We start from the raw sequence: 21,818 nt of genomic DNA on the forward strand, positions 1-21,818 counted from the left end.
AAAGTTGGCATTGAAGAGTCGATTGTGAACGCGCCAGGGATTACAGATCACGGATCAGCTGTTTAAACACAACCTCACTTTTTGCGTTGTGTGTGTTTTTAGTCTGCAAACGGACGTGTTGCGTTCACAATCGATTCTTCAACGTTCACTTTGAGAATAAATTTAAATGAACACCCGATACTTATTACTGATAAATAATTAAAATTCATATTTATTAAAAGTTTATTACTTAGAAGTAATTAATTGAATACCTAACTGTTTTTTGTTATACGTGCACAGGGGATTGTAGTAAAATGTGTTGAGTTCTTATCATTAATTTGAATCAGTAGATCGTAATTTTTTTCTGATAACAAAATATCATGTAGATATGTATTTATCAACATTTATTTCTTCGATTGCTGTATTTGAATAAATCTACAAAATTTCTTAACCGCAAATCGCGAAAATTTTACTGTTATGTTATTACAATGCTTCAACAATCACTCGCAACGGTTTGATTGCTCCTTGATGATGTTTTAATTGAACTATGAATGAAAATTTTACAGTGTAATAAAAACGTGATTGATACTGTTGTAAAAACAGCAGTAGTTGTAGTACGTTGTAATAAAAACAAACAATAAAAGCCAAGATCAAAGATCTCGTTTTCCTGCACAGAATTTTAAAGAGAGGAATTTTTTGTCCTTGTATAAATAATGTTACTCACTATTGCTAAACTTCCCCTGTTGGGAAATGAGCATTTGCAGAGGTGTGCCATCTTTGCTGTTCCTATTCGGATTTCCCAATAACTGATTTCTTGCGTACTGACTTATCCGGAAGTATTGCTTGTAGAGTCCCATCGTATTGTACCCAAACTGGGTATTCTGCAATAAAAACAAAACAAAGATTAGAAAGAGCCGCGTAAATGTTATCTGTTCTCTCATGTTACGCAATAAGACCAGGAAAATAATATGGTCATCGATGTAAACCGATTATGTAAAACTGTATTTGCTAGTAACGCAAACCTAAGTAGAACAAGGAGTTTTCATAGATATCTTGCTGTCTAGGTGGTTTTTTACGTTAATTACAGGTTGCCATTGGACTTCCGTCCCATTACGGTGGACTTCACGAAACGGCCAACGTATTTTGTGCAATGTGACGTCTACGGACTCGAAGATTCGCCCGAAATCAGGATAATGTTACTTTCGCCTGAATAAATATTTGGAAACATTCATATTACTGCTGTCGCTTCCTTCTCGGAGTGTACTAAGTTGAATGAACGTTTTGGATAGAAGAGCTGCATTGCAAAAAATGAAACACGAGAAGAACACGTACTCATCACTATTGTTACATTTATAAAAATGAAAAAATTGTACAAAAGCAATGGAATTCAATTGTTAGGTGAAATTATACTCTCTTGTAGGAATTTTTATTATTAGGTATAATCGCAAGTGTAAACTTGTGAAAATAATTAAGAAAATGTGGTAGGTGCAAGAGACAACAATAAATGGAATATTTTATCGATTTTTTTTGTTACTAAAGTAAATATGTGTATTTTACTATAAGGTTCAATTATTATTCTAACCAAACAAAATAATATTCTGGTTGAGTCGTAGATATTTTTTTATCATTAAGTATGTAAATAATGATGTGTGAAGGTTCAGGGAGTAACGGGTGTTCAAATGAAAAGTTCATTAAGTTGGCTATGATTTTTTAATTTTGCAATTGACTTGTCGACAACGTAGGCAACAATGTCTTGGTGGGCATTGAATGCTTTTAACATAAAAAACATATTTAACCTAAAATTTTACGGATCACACATCGCTGCGACTTTCGTCAAATTAAGAGGTTTTGCATTCAATGTTATAGTTTGTCCAGCGAGAGATTGGTGGACATAAAAATTACTAAATTCTACGCAGAGAAAGTACGAGCTATCGTAAATCATTTATTTACCTTCAAGCAGTAACATTTTTTTCCTGAAATTATGCTCTAATTAATGTATATTCTAGCGCATTTTGTAGTGTTGGGTTACAAGTCTATAATTTAAAATCTCCCAATTTCTCGCTGGACGGAGTTTACCAAACATGTAGTCAGAGACATGTCCTGCTCCAGTTATAAACCTTTTCGATAACCTAGCGCTCACATTACGTATAAAATAAATTTAGTCAAAAATGTCACTTCTTAACGTGGTGCTAACCTAACTTTTGTCATTGCCTTTATTAGACATACTCACAATGTTGTCAAAAATTCAAAGGCTGCTAGATGAACTTTTCAATTGAACACTCGATATTTTACTGTTTACTTATGATTTAAATATTTAATGCAAATTCTTTAATTTTGACAATTACTGATTTAATTTTTTTAAATGTATTCTGGGAATATACAGAACGTCAAAAATTACGGTATTCTTCTAAATAAATTGATCATAAAAAATCTTTTGATTTTGAAACCAAAAACCAAGTGTTTTACATTTTCGTACATAATTTGTAGTAAAAATTTGAATTCTTCCTAAATATTTTAGTTTCTCTCTATAATTAAATTTTCTTGTTTTCGCTTCTCGATATAATTTACTTTCATTTTTAATAACGTAGTAATCTCCTTTTACAAAGCTACTCGTATCTTTAAAAGCCTGTTATTTTTTTTCTATAATTATACAATGTTATATACAAATTTAAAAAATCTTTGTGGAATTATCTTGAACGCTAGCAAAATTAAATCTTTAGTTCTAAAAAATTATGTTGACAAAAATGGTCTTTGGCGTTTAGATTTTAATTGTGCAATTTACATTACATTTTTCTTTCTTCGATTCCAAGGTAACTGTAATAACTTTGGTTGAACAATTTTGATTAAATCGATATGTTTAGATTAACTGATATAAGGTTTCGTTACCTCACTTTCTTCCTGCAAGGAAATAAAACAACATATTTTGTTGGCCCCTAAAGCTATTGTCAACAATTATTAATTCTTTGGAACAGGTGGTCAAGACTAACTGGAAACCCAGTTTTATAGGCTTTGCTATTGGACAATAATTATAAGTGTTTAAAATTATTGAGTGCATGAATAACATCATATGATCGACGTCTTATTAGTTATTTATTACCTTTGTTCGTCAAATTGGGAACACTAGGAATAATTACTTTCGTTATTACTGTTCTTGGCATAGCTACTGTTGCAAGTTTTCTCTTGTCTGTTGTAAAAATAATATAATGATTAAAAATGAATGATGATCGCTTAATAAAAATAATAGTAGAAAAACGGTTTTACATCAGATATTGCTGTTTTTTAGGAAACATGTTTTGTATTTGTTTTTCCAGGTATTGGTTAATGTGTTTTTAATCGTTGTTATAAATTTTGGTAGGTATTATTTTATGAAGGTGATGGTTATGTGATTAGAATACTCAAGCATCAACAAATCGAAAAAAAAATTAGTACAATAAAAAGAAACCAATTATACTTTTCTTTGATGCATATAATTTCTGAAACCAAACTGATTGAATGTAAAATATAACAGAATAATATCTTACGTTCTATACTACGTCTTAACACAAAAAAATTGTTAGATGTGCGTTAGCATTGGTCAATGACAGCTTCTTTTAATGTTTTAATGTAATGTATGTCATATGTTGATCGATGGTTCAATTATCTTTGTACGTCTTCCATTTAACTAATCACCTAAATAGTAAATACGTACTTAATTTCTTTATTCTAGCAATACTTGTAGCGTTGTCGAATTCAATGGGTTTTTTTGTTCGACACTGTCAGAATTTGAGAATTTTCTCCTATGTGAACGGATTTTGATAAATGTCACCACTTGTCAAAACGAAACGTCAAGCTAATTTTAAAGATTTTAAGCGATTGGGAGCCTTTAAGGGGCTCGTCGAACAAAAAAACGTTATATTCAACTCGTTCGTGTGTCAATTGGGCTTTTTTGGCACTCGTGGGCCTTTAAAACGCGAGTGAAACGAGTTTTAAACTGGCCCACTCGTGCCAAAAAACCCCAATTTACACAAGAACTCATCAAATAAACTACTATTATTCTACAAAATTTGCTACAATTCTACAATTTTGTTCAATGAAAATAATAATTGTAGTAAAACGAGTATTAATTTAAATGACTACTTTAAATCGTAGAATATCATGTTCTCAATTATTTGTTTTTAAATGCTGAAACCTGTATTGGTGGTGTTATTTAATGATTATTTAACATAAACGGTGACAACACGTATTTTTTTAAATATATTAAGTGATTTGACATTAATAAGTCGAAAAAATCATTAATCATTAAAGAAACATATTCAGGGTTTCTTCAAATAAAATCTTAAATCAACTGTACAAAAGACACAATGGTGCCTGTGTAGCTAGCGTCTTTTGAGTTTTTCCAAATGATTATTTGTTTAATTTTCTTTATTTTTCACTTTAGTATAATTGCATGATAACTCCTAGGATACGAAATACGTAAACATGTCCATAACAACCGGGGCATAATACAGGGCGTAATAAGAATAAGCGGGCGTAATGAATTCATAATTGTAAAGATGCCAATTTTTTTTTTAAGAACACGTAGTGAAAAATAAAATCTTGTATGCACCACGGCGTTACAACGATGATTACGCCCATCGAACGATATCCATCTCTCGGGCTAAAGCCCTCGAGTTGGATTCATCGTTCTCCGGGCGTAATCATCGTTGTAACGCCCTTGATTTTGCTGTGTTTACCGAATCTCTAATTTTATATTTTAAATCCGCATCGCCATTAGTGTTTGATGAAAACGGTGAGACAAATCCAAGGTCTAACAATAATTCTTAATTGCACTCAGAGATCCATTCCCATTGGCTCCTCTTTTGTAACACAATTAACAAACGTGTCTTTAAAAATGTATCCACACTCCAGATCTATTTTTCAACTACAGAAACAAATCTTTTGTTTTGTTTTACACTTTCAGTACTGACACACATATAGGAATATGACACACATATAGGAATATGTGTGTCAGACTGTAATTACGGTACCGTTTCAATCAATAAAAATGTCTGGAAAGAAAAATAATGAAATGGAGAGTAGAAATCAATTGAAGACCGTTAGGACGTGCACTAGTTCTACCTGACCTGCACCAGAGAAAGGGAAATGTTTTCCAATTGGCGTAAATGCTTGAACTAAACAGAACAAATTTTACTGCAAATCTTGACCAACAAGAAATGGTATATTAAAGTAGGTACTGCCACTGGAAGCTTTTCGCTATTCGTTATTATTGTTTTAGAGATATAAGCAAAAACCGAAGAAAGCTCCGATTTCAGGTGATTTTATCCTCCGTAGCAATTTTTTTTTTGGGAATGGACTAAAAATCTAAACATTTAGATGGTATAATTGGTATAGCAAGGTAACCTTAAAAAATGTAAATTCAACAACATAAGTCCATTAAATCTTGTTGTTGATTATCCAAATCAAAAAACAGGTAAGTATCATTAGTATACAGGATGTGTTAAAAATGGAGCATAATATTTTCGTCACGCGAATCTACGTTGAATAGCAAACAAAAAATTCTAATGTGAGTTTGGTCTTTGATAAATAATTTTTTATTTATTATCATCAAAAATGAGATTAATGACAGTCCTTTTACTTTGACTTTACTCAAGTCAAGAAAAACCACTCTAGCTTAGTTGCAATGTTGCAATAGCTTGAAAATTTATGAAAAGCATTTTTTAAAATAAATGAAATTACAAATAAATCAATAATCAAAATACTAAAATTAGTGCTGGTTTACTTATTGAATTATGTGTTATTGATATTATTTAAATGTATTTCTCCATAACAATATTAGCAAATTTCCAAGTTTGACTGTTAATAACTATATGGGCGGAAGACTAACAGTAAATTGGTACTAGAGTTTTTTGTTTCTATTTCAACATAGAATCATGTAATGTAAATATTATGCGCCCTTTTTAATACAACCTGTATATTTTGATTCTGCTATTTTCAATTGCGAAAATATTTTTTTGGATTTACTAATATTAACAATTACTGTTACTAGCTTCTTTTACAGGAATAATAAATAATTAACGACTCTTGTATAATATGACTGAATAATGATGTGACGTGAGTATGTACGTTGTCAACGTTGTAATTGGTTTACGTTATATATTTATATCATTATATTATTATTAGCCGTTAATAATGGTCATAACATAATAATGACACTTTATTAAATTTGGAGGTCTAGTTTAAAAAAGTTATATTCATCTCACCAGGAAAGATCATTTTCGTATTTTTTTTAACAAAATTAAATTCATTAAGTATAATTATGAAGTCAGAAATAAATTAATAGTTGATGCAAATACGTACAACTAACATTTTATAATTACCACCGTTTAGTATTATAATCATTAGCTTTTTTGTCATTTATGTCATACACTATTAATTCTTTATGAAGGTATGGTAAAGGGTCTAATACATAATTTTAACATTAACTACTTTTAAGATTTCAATTTGAAAACTAGCAACAATTTTTTACAATAAACATTTGACCTTGTTGATACGTATTTAGACATCTTTCGATCACGAGACTGCTAAAACTGTGATCAAGTATGCTAATTTGATTACAGACAGTTCTTTTCTGTAATTTTCCAAGTAAAATGTATCATATAAATGGAAGTGAAAGTTTTTTTTTTGCAAGCAGTACCTACACACACCAGCGATCAAGTCGAACTGTTTCATGAGAAAGACGACTTCAACCCCAGGACATTAATTTTCTATTGGAAATGTCATCTTCAAGGTCACTGCATACTGAGTCATTATTTGCTTAATGAGTAAGCTATAAAGTCGGTGAAACTTGCCGATGTACGGCAAATAACAGTATTTACATCAATAAATGAAGCATCAAAGTAGGAGTAATTATAGCAAAACTTGTAAAATTCTAATTGAGGACTGCAGCAGCGATGGATTTAATATTACTCTTTTTGTAGACAAATTGTGTGAAAGTTGCTCGTAATTAGTTTATCTTGAGTAAGGTGTCAAAGAAAGCGAACATTACTTTCTGACGACGGGGTCTGGGAGTAGAGCCTTGAGACAATCCGTCAAAGAATTAAAAACGCACCTGTGATGAACTCTAGAAACATTTTATGTTTGTACAGGTATTGGTCATTTATGAAATTAAATGTGACAATTTATGGCTTTTAAAAATAATTATATTTAATGGAACTATGGCGTCAATTGTATTTTTATTACGTGTTGTAAACATCTTATTTATTTAAATATTAGATCACGTCTTACACTACCGAATGAGGTTGAGGCCTGGAATGTGTATTTTTGGGTAAATAATAGTTAAGGTCGATAGCTTTCTTCGTTTCCTACTTTTTCTAAACAAAAAAAAAGTAAACAAATTTAGCCTTGGTGTTTTGTTGTTCAATCAGGCTACCTGAAGAATAAGACAGGTGATTTTATAATATTTATGCAAATAATGAATTTGAAGCTAATCGAGTGTCGTGCATTTGGTTAAATATTGATCTTATGTGCTTGTTTTTCTCACTGTTATGATTTATGCATTGTTCGGTGTTCTTTGTTGTTGTATTATTACTTGAAATAGTAATTAACGCAATAAGTGCATCAAGTAGTATACCGGGTGTTATGGAAGTCCACGTAATAAATTTAACCACCAATACGACTCGTTAAAATATACTTTTTGTTTTATTTATCATTTTTTCCGCAAATTCTTCCAAATAGAGTTAAAATTAAATATAATTTGAACCCTAAAATTCATACCCGCTCATGTGTTTGCACATCCATTGAAAAAAGAATTACTCGAATGAAAAACAGTAAAAACTGTATTACTACAGCGATCGTTCTTTCTTCAAAAAACTGGTAAACTTTTTACCGCACAAAACATTTTCACTCACTCTTTCGTTTCAATTGAAGTGTCAAATTAGGGGTTAGAAAAAAATATTCGATTAAAAAGAAATCAATATGTAAAAAACGTTTATTTTAAAGAGTTCTACTGGTGATTAAATTTATTGCGTGGACTTCCATAACACCCTGTATTTACTACATGAACGGAAAGTTTGTAAATGGCAATCCCATGAGTTCCAGGCAATATTTTTTCTACGACTGTTTGCACATAGAAAAGGAGTCAACATCAAACACAAATCTAAAATTTGACGTTTATGATTCGGTTATTTTGGTGCACGTATTTGCATAACGCCAGACTGTAGTTATTTTCATATGAGTAGTGCTGTCAGATCACTTTTCAGGTATGAGGCCGAAATTTGAACCACGAGGCGTCAGCCAAGTGCTGCAAAACAGGCCGAATACCTGAAAACTGACAGCGCACGATTTTCGATCGCTTGAAGATAATAACTTTTTTACAAAGACTTGTTGACAAAAGACTTTGTTTTATGTTTACATTTCTCCTTATATCCGAAATAGACTTTATGACGCCGTTGTTACAGAAAAATTACATTTTAATGTTCCAAGACTGATTGGACGTCATGAATAGTGGTTTTATTTATCTACACCGATACAACTGTATCAAGAATTTAGCGTTTTAAAACGGTTGAAAACTACAAGACACTATTCATTTAGTTCTAGCATTAAAAACGTTGCTTTAAAAATTCGTAATCACAATCAGATATTTATTGCTAAGTAAGATACTATAATCGTGTCAAAAATAAATACCTCCCTAGAATTCCAACTTTTAGGGAAATAACGTTTTTCATGTTGTGTGTAACTAGAGTTTTCAAAAGTAACTTTGAATGCCTAAGGTTGGTTACTATGAATTGAGAAATTAAGTCCAACTAAATATGCTGCCAGAAACCAAAATTAATTGTGAAACGAAAAAACATCTATCACTTAGCGAGAAATAGAGCCATATGCCACAAGCAATTCGCTGCCTTAAGGTTACGATATCTTTTGTTTGTCACCAGAAACCACATAGCCTCCAACCTAACCAAATTTATGGCAACCTACCTTAAATCCTAGAGAGTCATTTATTTTTGACACGATTATAGATAGCATTGGGTTATTCTAAATAATTGTGGATAAGTATGGCAACTATATACGAAAATGTATGTGGCAACTGTAGAGTTGACATTTGTATGACAATTCATAAGCGTGCATTTTGATTTTTTTTATACCATTGTACACTGATTTGACAATTTTTAAAATTGCGCGATTATGAACTGTCAAAAGAAATGTCAACTCTATCCTACCCACACAGTTGCCACATACATTTTCGTACATTGTTGCCATACTTATCCACAATCATTTTGAATCACCCAATAGTTTACACACGAACAAGTTGAATGTAACGTTTTTTTCTTCGACGAGCCCTCAAAGGCTCCAAATCGCTAAAATCTTTAAAATTAGCTTTACGTTTCGTTTTGACAAGTTAACAAAATCCGTTCACACAGGAGAAAATTCTCAAATTCTGACAGTGTCGAACAAAAAAATATAATCGGTATACGAGTAGTACTTTTACAAATAACTTTATGCACACATTCAATGATTTTTTTTACTTTGATGTTTAATGTACGAATCCTTTCATATCTGCGAATGAACTGATATGATTTTATTTGAGTAATTTAACGATAATACTTATTTTAAAAAATGATTTTTAATTTTTAAAACAGCAAGAAATAGATCTTGAAAACATATGCAGATTATAAATTTTATAAACAGATTTTTACTAATATGTAAGGCGAATCAATTGAGTACAAAAAAAGCACAAAATTCCATGTGTGTTATGAATAAAATGAATTACGCTTTTTAACATATAGAAATATTGCATAGTATACGTCCTAATTGAAACAACATGTTAATTTCTCGTTAATTTAGGAATTTGGCAATTCAATAATGTCGACATGGAGGAGCACAAATACAATTTGCAAGAAGTTTGCACATCGCCAAGACTATAGTTTCTTGACCTATAAACAGGTTTTGACCAAATTCTTATAGGAACTAAATTTAACAACTTTTGGGGCCTAAGAAATAAAATTGGTAAGCACAGTCACTGAATTAGTGGAGAGTTACTTGGTGGTTATCGTCGGGTCAAAAAACATTACTTAAGTAAAACTATACAAAAACTGAAAACTATAAATTTGGACTATAGTTTGTCCAAAAACGTAGCAACTGGACAGCACAAAATGGGAAAAATATACACCTTGTTTAATAAGTAATACTAATAACCCACGCGATAGTTTCAATAAAAAAATCACTCAAAGATCTTTCCAAACTTGCTAAAAACTCATTGAGAAAAGAAAAAATGTCACGTCCTTCACAGTTTTTTGATTTATACCCAAAAGAAAACTTGTAGTATTATGTTGATTGATGACTTCATTAAAGACGAGTTCTGAAAAATGGTAGGTCAACTTTGTTCTCGTACTTGCCTATGTCAACGTCATGCTGTTCTTAAGATTAAATGATTATTACACTAAATATAAAAATGTACATTATATTTATATGAATAAATTATTTTTTATTTTTTTCTATAGCAGATGTTGAAGTGTGCTTTTATCTATTCAAATCAAAAAGTCAAGTAGCATTTTAACCGCAAGGGTAGATAAAGTGCTACTTTAACAGCAAGGGTAGATAAAGTTTTTTTTTATTACCACAACAACGCTCATACTAACGAGATTTTAAAACCTGACACGATTAGTAGTGATTTAAAAAAATTAAATTTTAATTTTTTAAATACAAATGCTATAGAAAAAAATAGAATATTATACACGACGATAAAATTTAATTATTTTCTCGAGCGTAATTAGCGTCTCGACGCTAAAAACGCCCTCGAAGATAAAATGTCTTGTATAATAAATAACTATCCCTCCGCCACCCGGCGGCACGGCAATTTTGCCGGAGTACATTCTCTATTACGGATATTACTATCAAGTAATAGTGCAGTGCTTATCAACATAATTACCGGCGTCTCGCCTCCGCATTTTGACTTTGTTGTGTATTATGTTCTGTGTCAATGTTAATTTCAACTACCAATGTGTTCCCTAAATCCAGAACTTTAAATTTTTAAAAAGAGATTGCGGTACTATTCCCGTTGCTGAAATTATATGTGGTAAATTTCTAAACTCCAAAGATTTCTCATAGCAACGGATAGCTCTAAATATTTATTAATTTTTGTGTTATATGTCTGTGTTATATTATGGGAATTTCGAACAGCTATATCTAAAAGATATGCTTGCTTTTGTTGTTTATTTAAAATAATAATGTCTGGTCTGTTATGCTCAATGTGAATGTCAGTTAAAACTGTGCGATCAAAATATAATTTGTAATTGTCATTTTCTAAACAACTTTCTGGTTTATAAATGTAATGTAGTTGTGTATCCTTTAATAAATTGAATTTAACAGCTAAATTCATGTGTATAATTTTAGCGAATATATCATGACGTTTCTTACATTCGCTTTGAGCCAAAACGGTGCAAGAAGATATGATGTGTTCAATGGTTTCCCCTTCAGTTCCGCAATAACTATTATTTCTATATTTTTTTATTTAACAATCCTTGTAATTTGTGTGTACTGAATTCCAAATGAACTTTACGTGAATATCAGAGTGTCAATTTGTAAGGTCAACATTGCCAATTGTCTTATATTCTAGGAAAACTCTAAAAGAATGTTTGCTTCCACCTTTATGCTCACAACCATTTATTATACAGTTAAGAAATAATACAATTGTAGCCACATATATTTTTTAAATGTAATATTCAAATGATTATTATAATTTAATTGTATAAATCTTATCGACTTAAAAATAGGTAGGTATATTTAACGATAGAAACGCACACCGTTGACAGCTGTTCGTCTGTGACTCCAACGGGTTATTAACCATGAAACTGTGTCTGAAGTAACATTAACAGACAACTTCCCTAATTATCGACATTTCATTACCCAAGCGCAAATTTTTACTATTTTTCTCGTCAACAATCGTAAATACCATTCAACAGTGTCAACGACGATGACACAACAATTTCCCAATATCTTCGTCAGAGGATGCAGCGACTTAAAGGCCACATAACGAAGAATAAAACCGAGTGAAGCAGTGAAATCTCCCACCGAAAAAAATCAATCTTTTAATATAACACCGCCACTGCAGTTGGGAAATACGTGAAAGCTGCACAGAATCATGCAGCCGTTATGGTCGAAATTGGCAGCCAGTTTCGATAACCGTTTAATTCAATTATTTTGTAATTTTACGTGTACACAATTGCGTTTATGCTAACTTCCAACAATAACAGAGTTTTTTGTACGAATTGATTAACTACAGTGTCGTCAAAGTCCATCTTGTGACAAATTTTTCCATTGAGACTTCCGTATTTGTTGCGTGTACTTTTCAGGAGTTGTTGGCATGAATGACACCCGGAAATACTTTTTCTGAATAAAGAAGAGAATTATAAAATTATTGTTAGAGTAATGTCAACATTTTCTTTTTTATGAACAAATTACAAGCCATTAAATTGTTTGTGTCTTGTTATAGTTTCCATTATCTCTGAAGGTGAGTTTCTTTTCAAGAAATGTATTAGTTTTTCAGGAATCGAAAAATGTTATCACAACGTCATGATAATCTATGATAACCTCAGAAATAATTTTATGTTAATAATGATACAAAATTACAAATAATGGAAAAATTAAAAAAAAGTACGCTAGCTTTTGAAAAACTAAAAGTTTGTACATTCCGATTTTTTTATATTTTTATGTGTGACCATTAAATAATACATTTATTATTTACTTAACTATAAATACATTATGCCAGTCATAAATTACATCCGTGACTTATTATAAGTCACTTGTGATTTATCATAAGTCACAGATGCTATACGTTTATTATTTACGTAACTATAGATACATTATGCCAGTCATATATTACACTCGTGACTTATTATAAGTCACATGTGATTCATCATAAGTCACAGATCTTAAAAATTTTGTAAACTAAGTGTTTTATGAAAAAAAGTCGTAGGTCGTAGATAAAACGTCGTATTTAACTCGCGAATAATGCTAATAATCCACTCTGGTGATTAAAAAACTCGCCTGCGGCTCGTTTTTTAACTTTCACCCTGTGGATTATGATAGGCATTATTAGCTCGTCAAATGATATATGTACTATTAAAATTTTTAAATATCAAGTTTTTAGATGATTCCATATATTTCATTTCCCGTAAGCTAAATGCCAAAAAAGTTTTTTGCTTGAATAATTTATCGATGAGATGTTTTTTTTAATAAAATTTTGAAAACACACATACATTATTTTTAAGTTCACACAGGAGAAAATTCTCAAATTCTGACAGTGTCGAACAAAAAAATATTTTAATAAAAAATTTAGAGTAATAAATAATAAAATTATTTAAAATGCTAATTTTTTCTCGTTTACGTGTTTACTGCTAATGATTCGAGACACTCAAATAGACAAACAAGGTCCAAGGTTTCCAGCTTTATTTATTAGTTATTACTCTTAGACAGTGGCATTTGCTGGTTTATTATTAAAATTTTGATAAAATTTGAAACCGTTTGTTTAATTTTCATTAAAATTTTTTGAATAAACTTAAATATTATTTTTGTTGATTTTCGTCTAATTTCATATTAAAAGAAACTTATATTTATTTTTTATATAGCAGATGTTAGAGGGTAGATAAAGTGCTACTGTAACAGCAAGGGTAGATAAAGTAATTTTTTTTGTTACCATAATAACGCTCATACTAAAGTCCATGTAATACTCTAAGTCAGTACAATATTCTTTTCTAACATAAGAATTTTGGATGAAACGGAAAACTACTAAACAAATACGTATCCCTGCTACATTAATTGAATTTTGTTGTTTTATATACAGGTGTCCCAGAACTCGCGAATCAGATTTAGAGTGCGCTTTCGTTGGGTATAAATAAAAGCAATAGCGTTTAAAAAAATGGTCAGGATGTAGAAGATTTTTGTAATTAACAATTAGAAGCACGCTGTAAATTCAACGAACGCTTTAAATTGCTTAGCAACATAATTCTAAGAGTAATTTTTATTATTCATACGATTCATACGTACCCATTACATGTTACTTAGTAAATGAGGGAAAGAACTCAGTTTTCTCGTAAAGGTGAAAACTGCTCGAACACTATTGGTCAATTTGAAAAATTCATAACTAAGAAGTTCTTGCATCCTGAATGTTTTTCTAAACGTTTTTCACCTCCATTACGACTAAGGAATATGCCCCTTAAATCTGATTCGCCAGTTCTGGGATATCCTGTATATTATGAATAACATATTATCATGCACGTGAATGTTATAACTAAAAATAGATGCTATAATTCTACTGACTTGAGGTATTACATGGACTATACCGAGATTTTAAAATGTAATTTTTTTATTACCCTAACAACGCACATACTGACTGGAAGATAAAATACAATTTTATCGTCTAAGTATTACTGTATTAAATACCAATCGTTTGGAAGTCATTGCCGAAAAAACATCAAATTTGTAAAATAAATGAGAAGACTGGCGGCTGAAGGTCCAAGGTTAGCAGCAGGACAAGTCTCTTCAAAAACCAGAGTCCAGAGTGACACAATTCAAGGCTAATATCCGGAAATTCAGTAATTTGCTGTATTGGTCCATTTTGAGAAAACTCCACTTACTAAGAACTATGTTGAAATAAAAATTATATCAATTAGGATTGCGCTGCAACGTCTAGGTCCGGTCCTTCATGCACGCGCCTCAATCGTTAACTAACCTTTTGCAAGAACTGGCTGGTCGCAAAAACAGTCTAGCTTAATTTATATGCAAAAGGTGGAATAAAACCTTGAAATGAAGCAAAAAATAACTTAATACAGCATAATGAGAACTTGGTGTATCATGTCGAAAAAATTTCCAAAACTTTTATTTATTTAAACAGTGGTAAGAGTGCAGTGCTGCAATGTTGAAGGAAATGACAAACAAATTTCTTCACTTGTATATAATCACAGTGAAATATAGGTAATTACAATTTAATTAAAATAACATGTGCCTAAGGGAAAAATGTATTTTGATTAACTGAACACCTTTCACTCCCAAATGGTGCAAATTATTTTTACAGCCTTGCATTACCGAATTTCCTACATTCCACAGTTATTTTCAATACGTTTTTTCAATTGGTTTAAAACGAAGCCGCTTTAGAATGGAATTCGAAGCAATAGTCGCTGTGGATATTATCATCCAAAACATGTTGTTCCATTGTGATAAAACTGGTTTCAACAAAAATGCTTTTTAGTCAATTTTTTTCATTTTTATTGCTTGTAAACTCAAATAGGAAATATAGTTCAATTATTTCGTCAAATTACGTATTTAACGGTTTAACCTTTGAAACCTTAGGCCCTTGGTGCAAAGAAGCCATCGATTTCATTAATGTCATCGGAAACCGACTTATTCCGGAATCAGGCGATTCAAAATCTAAGAAATTTCTTTTCGAGAGAATTTCCCTTGCCATTCAACGTGGAAATGCTGCGAGCATTGGGGGACTTTTCCAGATTCCGCATTATTATCGGAAATTTTTGTATTGTAAAATAAAAACACTATGTACTTCATGCATTACCTAATAGACCTATATTTTTTTATTTTTTTTAAAGGAAACCAGGAAATTGCAAAATCACTCATCAGTTGCAATTTTTTCCTTATCAAGGCACCGTACGTGAATATTTATTACTGATGAGTAGTTGTATACCTTGTAAATCACGTATTTTGATGCGCTGTAGAAATCGCAAAGATCCTTGATATGGTTTGTTAGAAGTCTTACAAAATTTTGACAGTAATTTTTAATTGAAGGATGAATTAAATACAAATTGCACACTCACCAAAATAATAGGAACAATGTTGCACCGAAATTGTTACATGCTCTAGATGTTCCAGTGATTACGATCTACATTAGTGTGCGTTACGGTTAAGTGATCACAGAATACACAATATCGAAATTGGTGTCGATCAAAAATTGATTACGGATTTCATAGACAGATAGAGTTAAAGAACCTTGGGGCAAATCTCGGTAACTGTAACAGTGGAGTAGTCTGTAGTTTCTGTGACGTGAAGGTCACACTCACAAGATGACAGGATTAAAATCAGAATTAATTGAATATTCAGAGAAAAATGAAATATTTATTGCTCCTGAATTAATTTGTTAACAAAACTTGTTTAATCAAAATAATAAATCATTTAATAGGTATGATGATTGTGAATAATTGTATTGTAAACCAGTGGAAATTGTCAACAAGAACTAATTTTGATACAGTTAATGATTGATACTAGGAACAATTAGTAATATCGGTTTCTGTAAACTCATTTAGTGGTGGTATTTTTAAGGCTTTTTCTGTGACGTCGTTCATGCGTAACCCAAATCGCAAGCCACTGCGTCAAATTCATCAAAGGAATTTGTCGACAGCCATAAGAATTGACCATTGATTAAGGTTTCCAGTTATTAATTGTTCATTGGTTCAAGACCTTTGTTACACAAATACCTAGATTATGTAGTGCGGATTCTAAATCTTGACCTTGAGAAACCCAAAGTGTTTTTCCATTTAGATTCGGTTTATTTTTGAATCTTTGATTCACAATTTTAAATTTTTCACAAAGGAATTGAAGAACTTTGTTTTGATGATATCTAACAACGATAGAGTAATGAATGTGATTAAAAGTTTCCAAAGAAGCAACCACGTATTCAATTTATCTTCAAGCGGTAGAAAATCTCTATAGAAACGGTTGAAGCGTTTTTTTTTAACCGGACTTGAAACACTTCAAGTTCTAGGAGTTGAAATATCCACAGGCGGCTCGACCGAGGCAAATGTAAGTCATTTGAAGCATTTCTCACTATTTATTTATCAATAATTATACGGTATATGTAATAATTAAATTAAAACCTCCAAAAAAGCGAAATAAAGAAATTATTACCCAATATTTAACCAGTGCCACTGTGGTGTAACACAAGTTGTCCATGTGCACGGATGACAGATGTCAAGATCAACAATATGAAGATAAAGTAGTATATAGCATTCAGAGCAGAAGGTCTTTTGTGCTTCGCCCAGTTGTCGACCTCGACTTCGCCTCGGTCTTCAATTTCTGGGCTTAGCACAAAAAGACTCACTTCTACTCTTAATGATATTATCTACAGTGTGGGAGCTACTTATGGAATACATTCAGTAATTCCAAAACTAGCGACATTTGTCGAAAACGCTGAAACAGGTCAATTTTTATTTCTCAAAATGTTTATTCTCAGTTGCTTCACTTGTTCATGATGTCATCCATTTTTGAGCTATGACGGCATCACCATTTTTTTTAAATGACAACCCCCACTTTTTTCTTCCCTTTTTGGTACCTTACCTACATAACAATTTTTTTGAGAAAATGACAGATTTTATTTCAAAAATTTAATGTAATTTTTATCTTTTTAACTCCAACTAATAAGTGTCCAGTTTATACAGGGTGTTCATTTAAATTTATCGTCAAAGTTGGCGTTGCAGAGTCGATTGTGAACGCACCACTTGTCAATATGCAGAGTAAAAACACAAAAAGTGAGGTTAGATTTAAACAATTGATCGGTGATCTGTAATCCGTAGTGGAGGGTAAATTTAAATGAACGCCCGATACTACTACAATAATTTCCAATTTAACATAATGTAGAACATTTCCGAATTCGAATTCAAGTTAAAAAATAAAAAGTATGTTCTTTAATTCTATTTTAAGATAGAATAAAATTTACCCTTTTTAAATGTTACAATTTTCAAAATCATCACATAAGCTGCAGATATATTCTAACCGGTTTTCTTTTGTCCAAATGATACTTATCTATAAAATTAACAACTTAATATGAAGGAACTTCTGTTCTTTGGTTTTTTGATTGTATCACAGATGACCATGTATTAATTAAAATAAAATAACATTACCAAACTGGATATGTTAAAATGCATCTTATTATGTAATATCCTGTTTAAGATCATCCATCTCTCTTATACCTGGCCAAAAATTATATGTACTTTTAATATTCAAGTATCAATTCTTACAAATTGAAAGTCATTATTATTGTGTCAAAGTCGTATTCAGGGTGGATTAATTTATCATTAGTCACTTAAAATTTGATTAAAATTATGTAACTAGCTTCTTTGAAGAATTTTACAAAAATTTAAAAACGAATAGATTATTATTCGTTTTTCTATAATTATTACAATTGAAAATAATACAAATTTTTGTGTGTCATGCAAGAAATCTACGTTTGTTATGAAAATAGATGACTGAAATTTGAATATTTCTGGGTAATTCCTGGCCAAGTGTAGCCGCATCACTCAGAATTTTTGTTTTCGTATTATTCGACTAAATTTTCTAATTATTATTATTATTGTGTTTTTACGACGAATTATTTCGACACCGATTTTTACCGTTGCGAAAACAATATTCCGGATGACTGAAGTGTAAACCAGCGGGCAGTAGAGCACACAGCTTTATGTAACGTAAATCGGAGAAGTAAAAGTAAGAAAGTAAAAGTGCATTAACGTAAAATTTCCGAAATGTATAATTCGATTCTGTCAACTGGCTGACCTCTAAATTGTCAACAACGAGGCGAACTAGTGAAAATCTAAAACAAAGCTAAGCCAAATTGATAGACGAATGTGAAATGCCGCCACGGGCATTAAACTTTTGGGTTTTTGGGTTTTTTGTTAACAAATCAAGAAAAAGTTGTTGCGTCAGAGACCATGGGACCTCAGCTAACTACTAACACTAATTTATGCTAATTATTATGCAGCGAAGTAACAAAAAATCGTGTTCATAAATTTCTGATAATGTTTTGATAATTGTATCTTAATTGTGAAACGGCGGTATAAAAGAAATACGTAGGGTTCAAATGTATAATTATAATTTTTTACAATTAATAAGTTCAGGCGCGTCAATTTACTTAGCAAATGATATAGTATAAATAAATAGAAAATTAATTAGCATCAAGACGTACAATAAAATTAAAAAGGGGATATAGTATTTTTTCAATAAATTAAAAAAAATTGTAGTAGGTACATCAGACATATTGTACCTACATACTGTAAAAATTTGAACATGATGAAAATAGTTGAAATTATTTGTTTATGTTATTTATTAGATAAGAAAATTACAGGGATACCAGATGGTACCAAAGGTAATTGGAAAAAATGTACCTACAAACTTATAATTTCCGTATAATTGCTACAGTTCGAAAAAAATGGTTTAATAAATGTTGTAAGCAATAATTTTTGTGTTTGTTTGTTACGTTTTTAATTTAAATTGACCAAATTATTTTAGCAATGATGAATAAGAATTTGAGAACTAGTTCAATGAGGTAATCCATTACTTAATCACTGAGCGTAAAGAAAACTGATTTACCATGATTTAAATAATAATATTTAATTCAGAACCTTCAAATTTTAAACATATAAATTAAATTCCATTTGGTTCTGTTAAGTTTAGCCAAAAATGGAAGGAATTTGAAGTTTTTCTACAATTTTTGCATTATTATAAAATAAAATAAATAAGTGAAAAGTTCAATCAGAAGGATTAATAATATGTTAATGACACTTGGCAACAAATGAATTTAAAAACATAATTTAATGTTTAAATTCACAATTCGTTGTAATAAAAAATTAATATTATTGTTTATGTAATATTAACAATAATCGGGTTTCACTTTTCATATTTTGTAATATAAATTTATATTACTCATCATTTCTATATCTACGTATCTTTAAATACTCAATAATAATTCACTTGGTATTGATCAAGAGAAGTCATATTATCTTTATCGTAAACAATAATAAATTTATTATTTTACAAGCAAATTACAGAACCAGTGTGAAAGAAGAAACAATTGCAGATGTAATTTGTGCTAATTTGTGGTATTTGATGAAAGTTGTCATTTCGCACATTTCGAAAATTTTCTATTTACATTAATTATAAATATAATATTGTCTTACCTTTTACATAAAAGCGAAGATAAACCACATTTTTAACTAGCGAATTCGCGAATCCCGCACAAATCGTTAAATATACCGGGTGGACTGACAAAAGCTAGCCGAAAGCTCCACTCACATCGTCCTTGCGTTCTACGTAGTAGGATAACGCCGGTGAAGAAGGCGAGAGCACACTGTCGGTATCCATTAATGAAGAGAATTGTTAGTAGTTATCAGTTGAGGTGGGGAGATTGTGATATGTGGGACACTTAGCTTGTACCAATGGGTTTGTGGTAAAGAGGTGGAATTACGTCTTCGTCGCCAATGTCATGGTCTAAATGATTAATTCGTTTTGGATACTTATTTCATGAAAAAAACCGGTTTTTATTTGCAGAAATGCAAGCTTTTTAGAAAGATTTTTTTGTGTTATTCTCGTTTTTTCTATCTTCATAAATTTGTGTACCGTCAATTATTTGCATCCTGTCGTCGGCACACTACCTAAACGTTTAGTAGGAAAATTTTGCTTCTGTAGCGTCCTTGTTATTCAGCTTTTGCTAAAATGTTGGAATTTCCAACGAATTTCAGCTTCCTCGATTAATGAATTTTTAAAAAGCAACTTTACCACATTTGAAAACTACGTCAGTAGATTTCACGGTTCCACTTAATTATTTTTTATTAGCTTGCTTAAATTCTTATCTTTCTTTTTTGTCACAGGTGTTAACATCTATAAGCCGATCAAGATCTTTTTGGGACAGAGTTGGATATGATTTTTTTCTTTCTATGTTGAACTAATTGATTCAGCGATGCAACGGATGTAACTTTTTTTTTCTGTCAGTGTCTGCTCGGCATTTTCTTGCCACCGCATTGCCAGATTTATTATTAATATTCGTAAGAATTTAAATTATTAATGAATAATGAAGTGTGTAAAAATTATTTTTTTGTTCGACACTGTCAGAATTTGAGAATTTTCTCCTATGTGAACGGATTTTGATAAATGTCACAACTTGTCAAAACAAAACGTCAAGCTAATTTTAAAGGTTTTAAGCGATTTGGAGCCTTTAAGGGACTCGTCGAACAAAAAATCGTTGTATTCAACTCGTTCGTGTGTAAATTGGGCCTTTAAAACACTCGTTTCACTCGTGTGGGCCATTTTAAAACGCGAGTGAAACGAGTGTTTTAAAGGCCCACGAGTGCCAAAAAAGCCCAATTTACACACAAATTTTGTTACAACAAAAAATATTCATTAAACGATGCTGCTTCCAATTTAAAAACGAGAGAACAGATTTAAGAGATCCGGAAACAATGTACCTATTCAGAAAATATAGTCTTAAACTAAAAATAACCTAACCTAACACGAAAAGTGTCTATTACTGTCAATTTCCATTAGAGAATTTAGTTGCCACAGAGGTACTGCCAACAAAATTACCTGGTGGTATTAGCCTCCCCTGATCGTCAACGGCATTTACTCTACTAAATCCTGAAATTGAATCTATTGAATCTTATTTAAATGTGAAGTTTTATTTGCAAATAGAATAAACAAATTACTAAATTGTATAATTATTATAATGCTACGTTATTAAAAATAAAGTGTCTTACATTTGTGAAAAAATAAACTAAAAATAAAAATGAGAACTGTTATTAATTGTATAACAAACCAAAGAAAATAAATAAGCTAGGCAAAAATGAATAGGGAATTCCACAATTTTTCTTAGAAATCAAAATAATTGCCCCAATCCTCCCCCGTATTCTCCGTATTTTGGTTCAGAATACTTTATTATCAAAAACTGAATTACCAATTAGCAAAGAAATTTGACTGTGTTAAAAACAAATCAAAAAATGGAACGCCTTTACAATACGTATCTGTGGAAAAACAGAATGAATTTGCATAACTATGTACTTAGTGAACCAACAAAAACAAAACAAACTTGTTATTTG

General features: G+C 30.9%; 1 protein-coding gene across 3 annotated transcripts in view; it reads right to left on the reverse strand.

The window, feature by feature from the left end:
- The window catches only part of dsb (debris buster), a 71,340-nt gene that overhangs the window by 30,696 nt on the left and 18,826 nt on the right, over positions 1 to 21,818 (reverse strand). For 2 of the 3 annotated variants that reach the window (XM_069043811.1, XM_069043810.1), the window contains exon 2: positions 704 to 860. In XM_069043811.1, the coding sequence (XP_068899912.1) occupies positions 704 to 836 (133 nt within the window). In that variant the 5' untranslated portion in view covers positions 837 to 860. Of the gene's footprint in view, positions 1 to 703; positions 861 to 19,907; positions 20,103 to 21,818 lie in introns of those variants that run through there. The other variant, XM_069043809.1, reaches the window with a different exon arrangement.

This window comes from Tenebrio molitor, chromosome 4 (assembly GCF_963966145.1).
Source record: "Tenebrio molitor chromosome 4, icTenMoli1.1, whole genome shotgun sequence".
Lineage (NCBI taxonomy): Eukaryota > Metazoa > Arthropoda > Insecta > Coleoptera > Tenebrionidae > Tenebrio > Tenebrio molitor.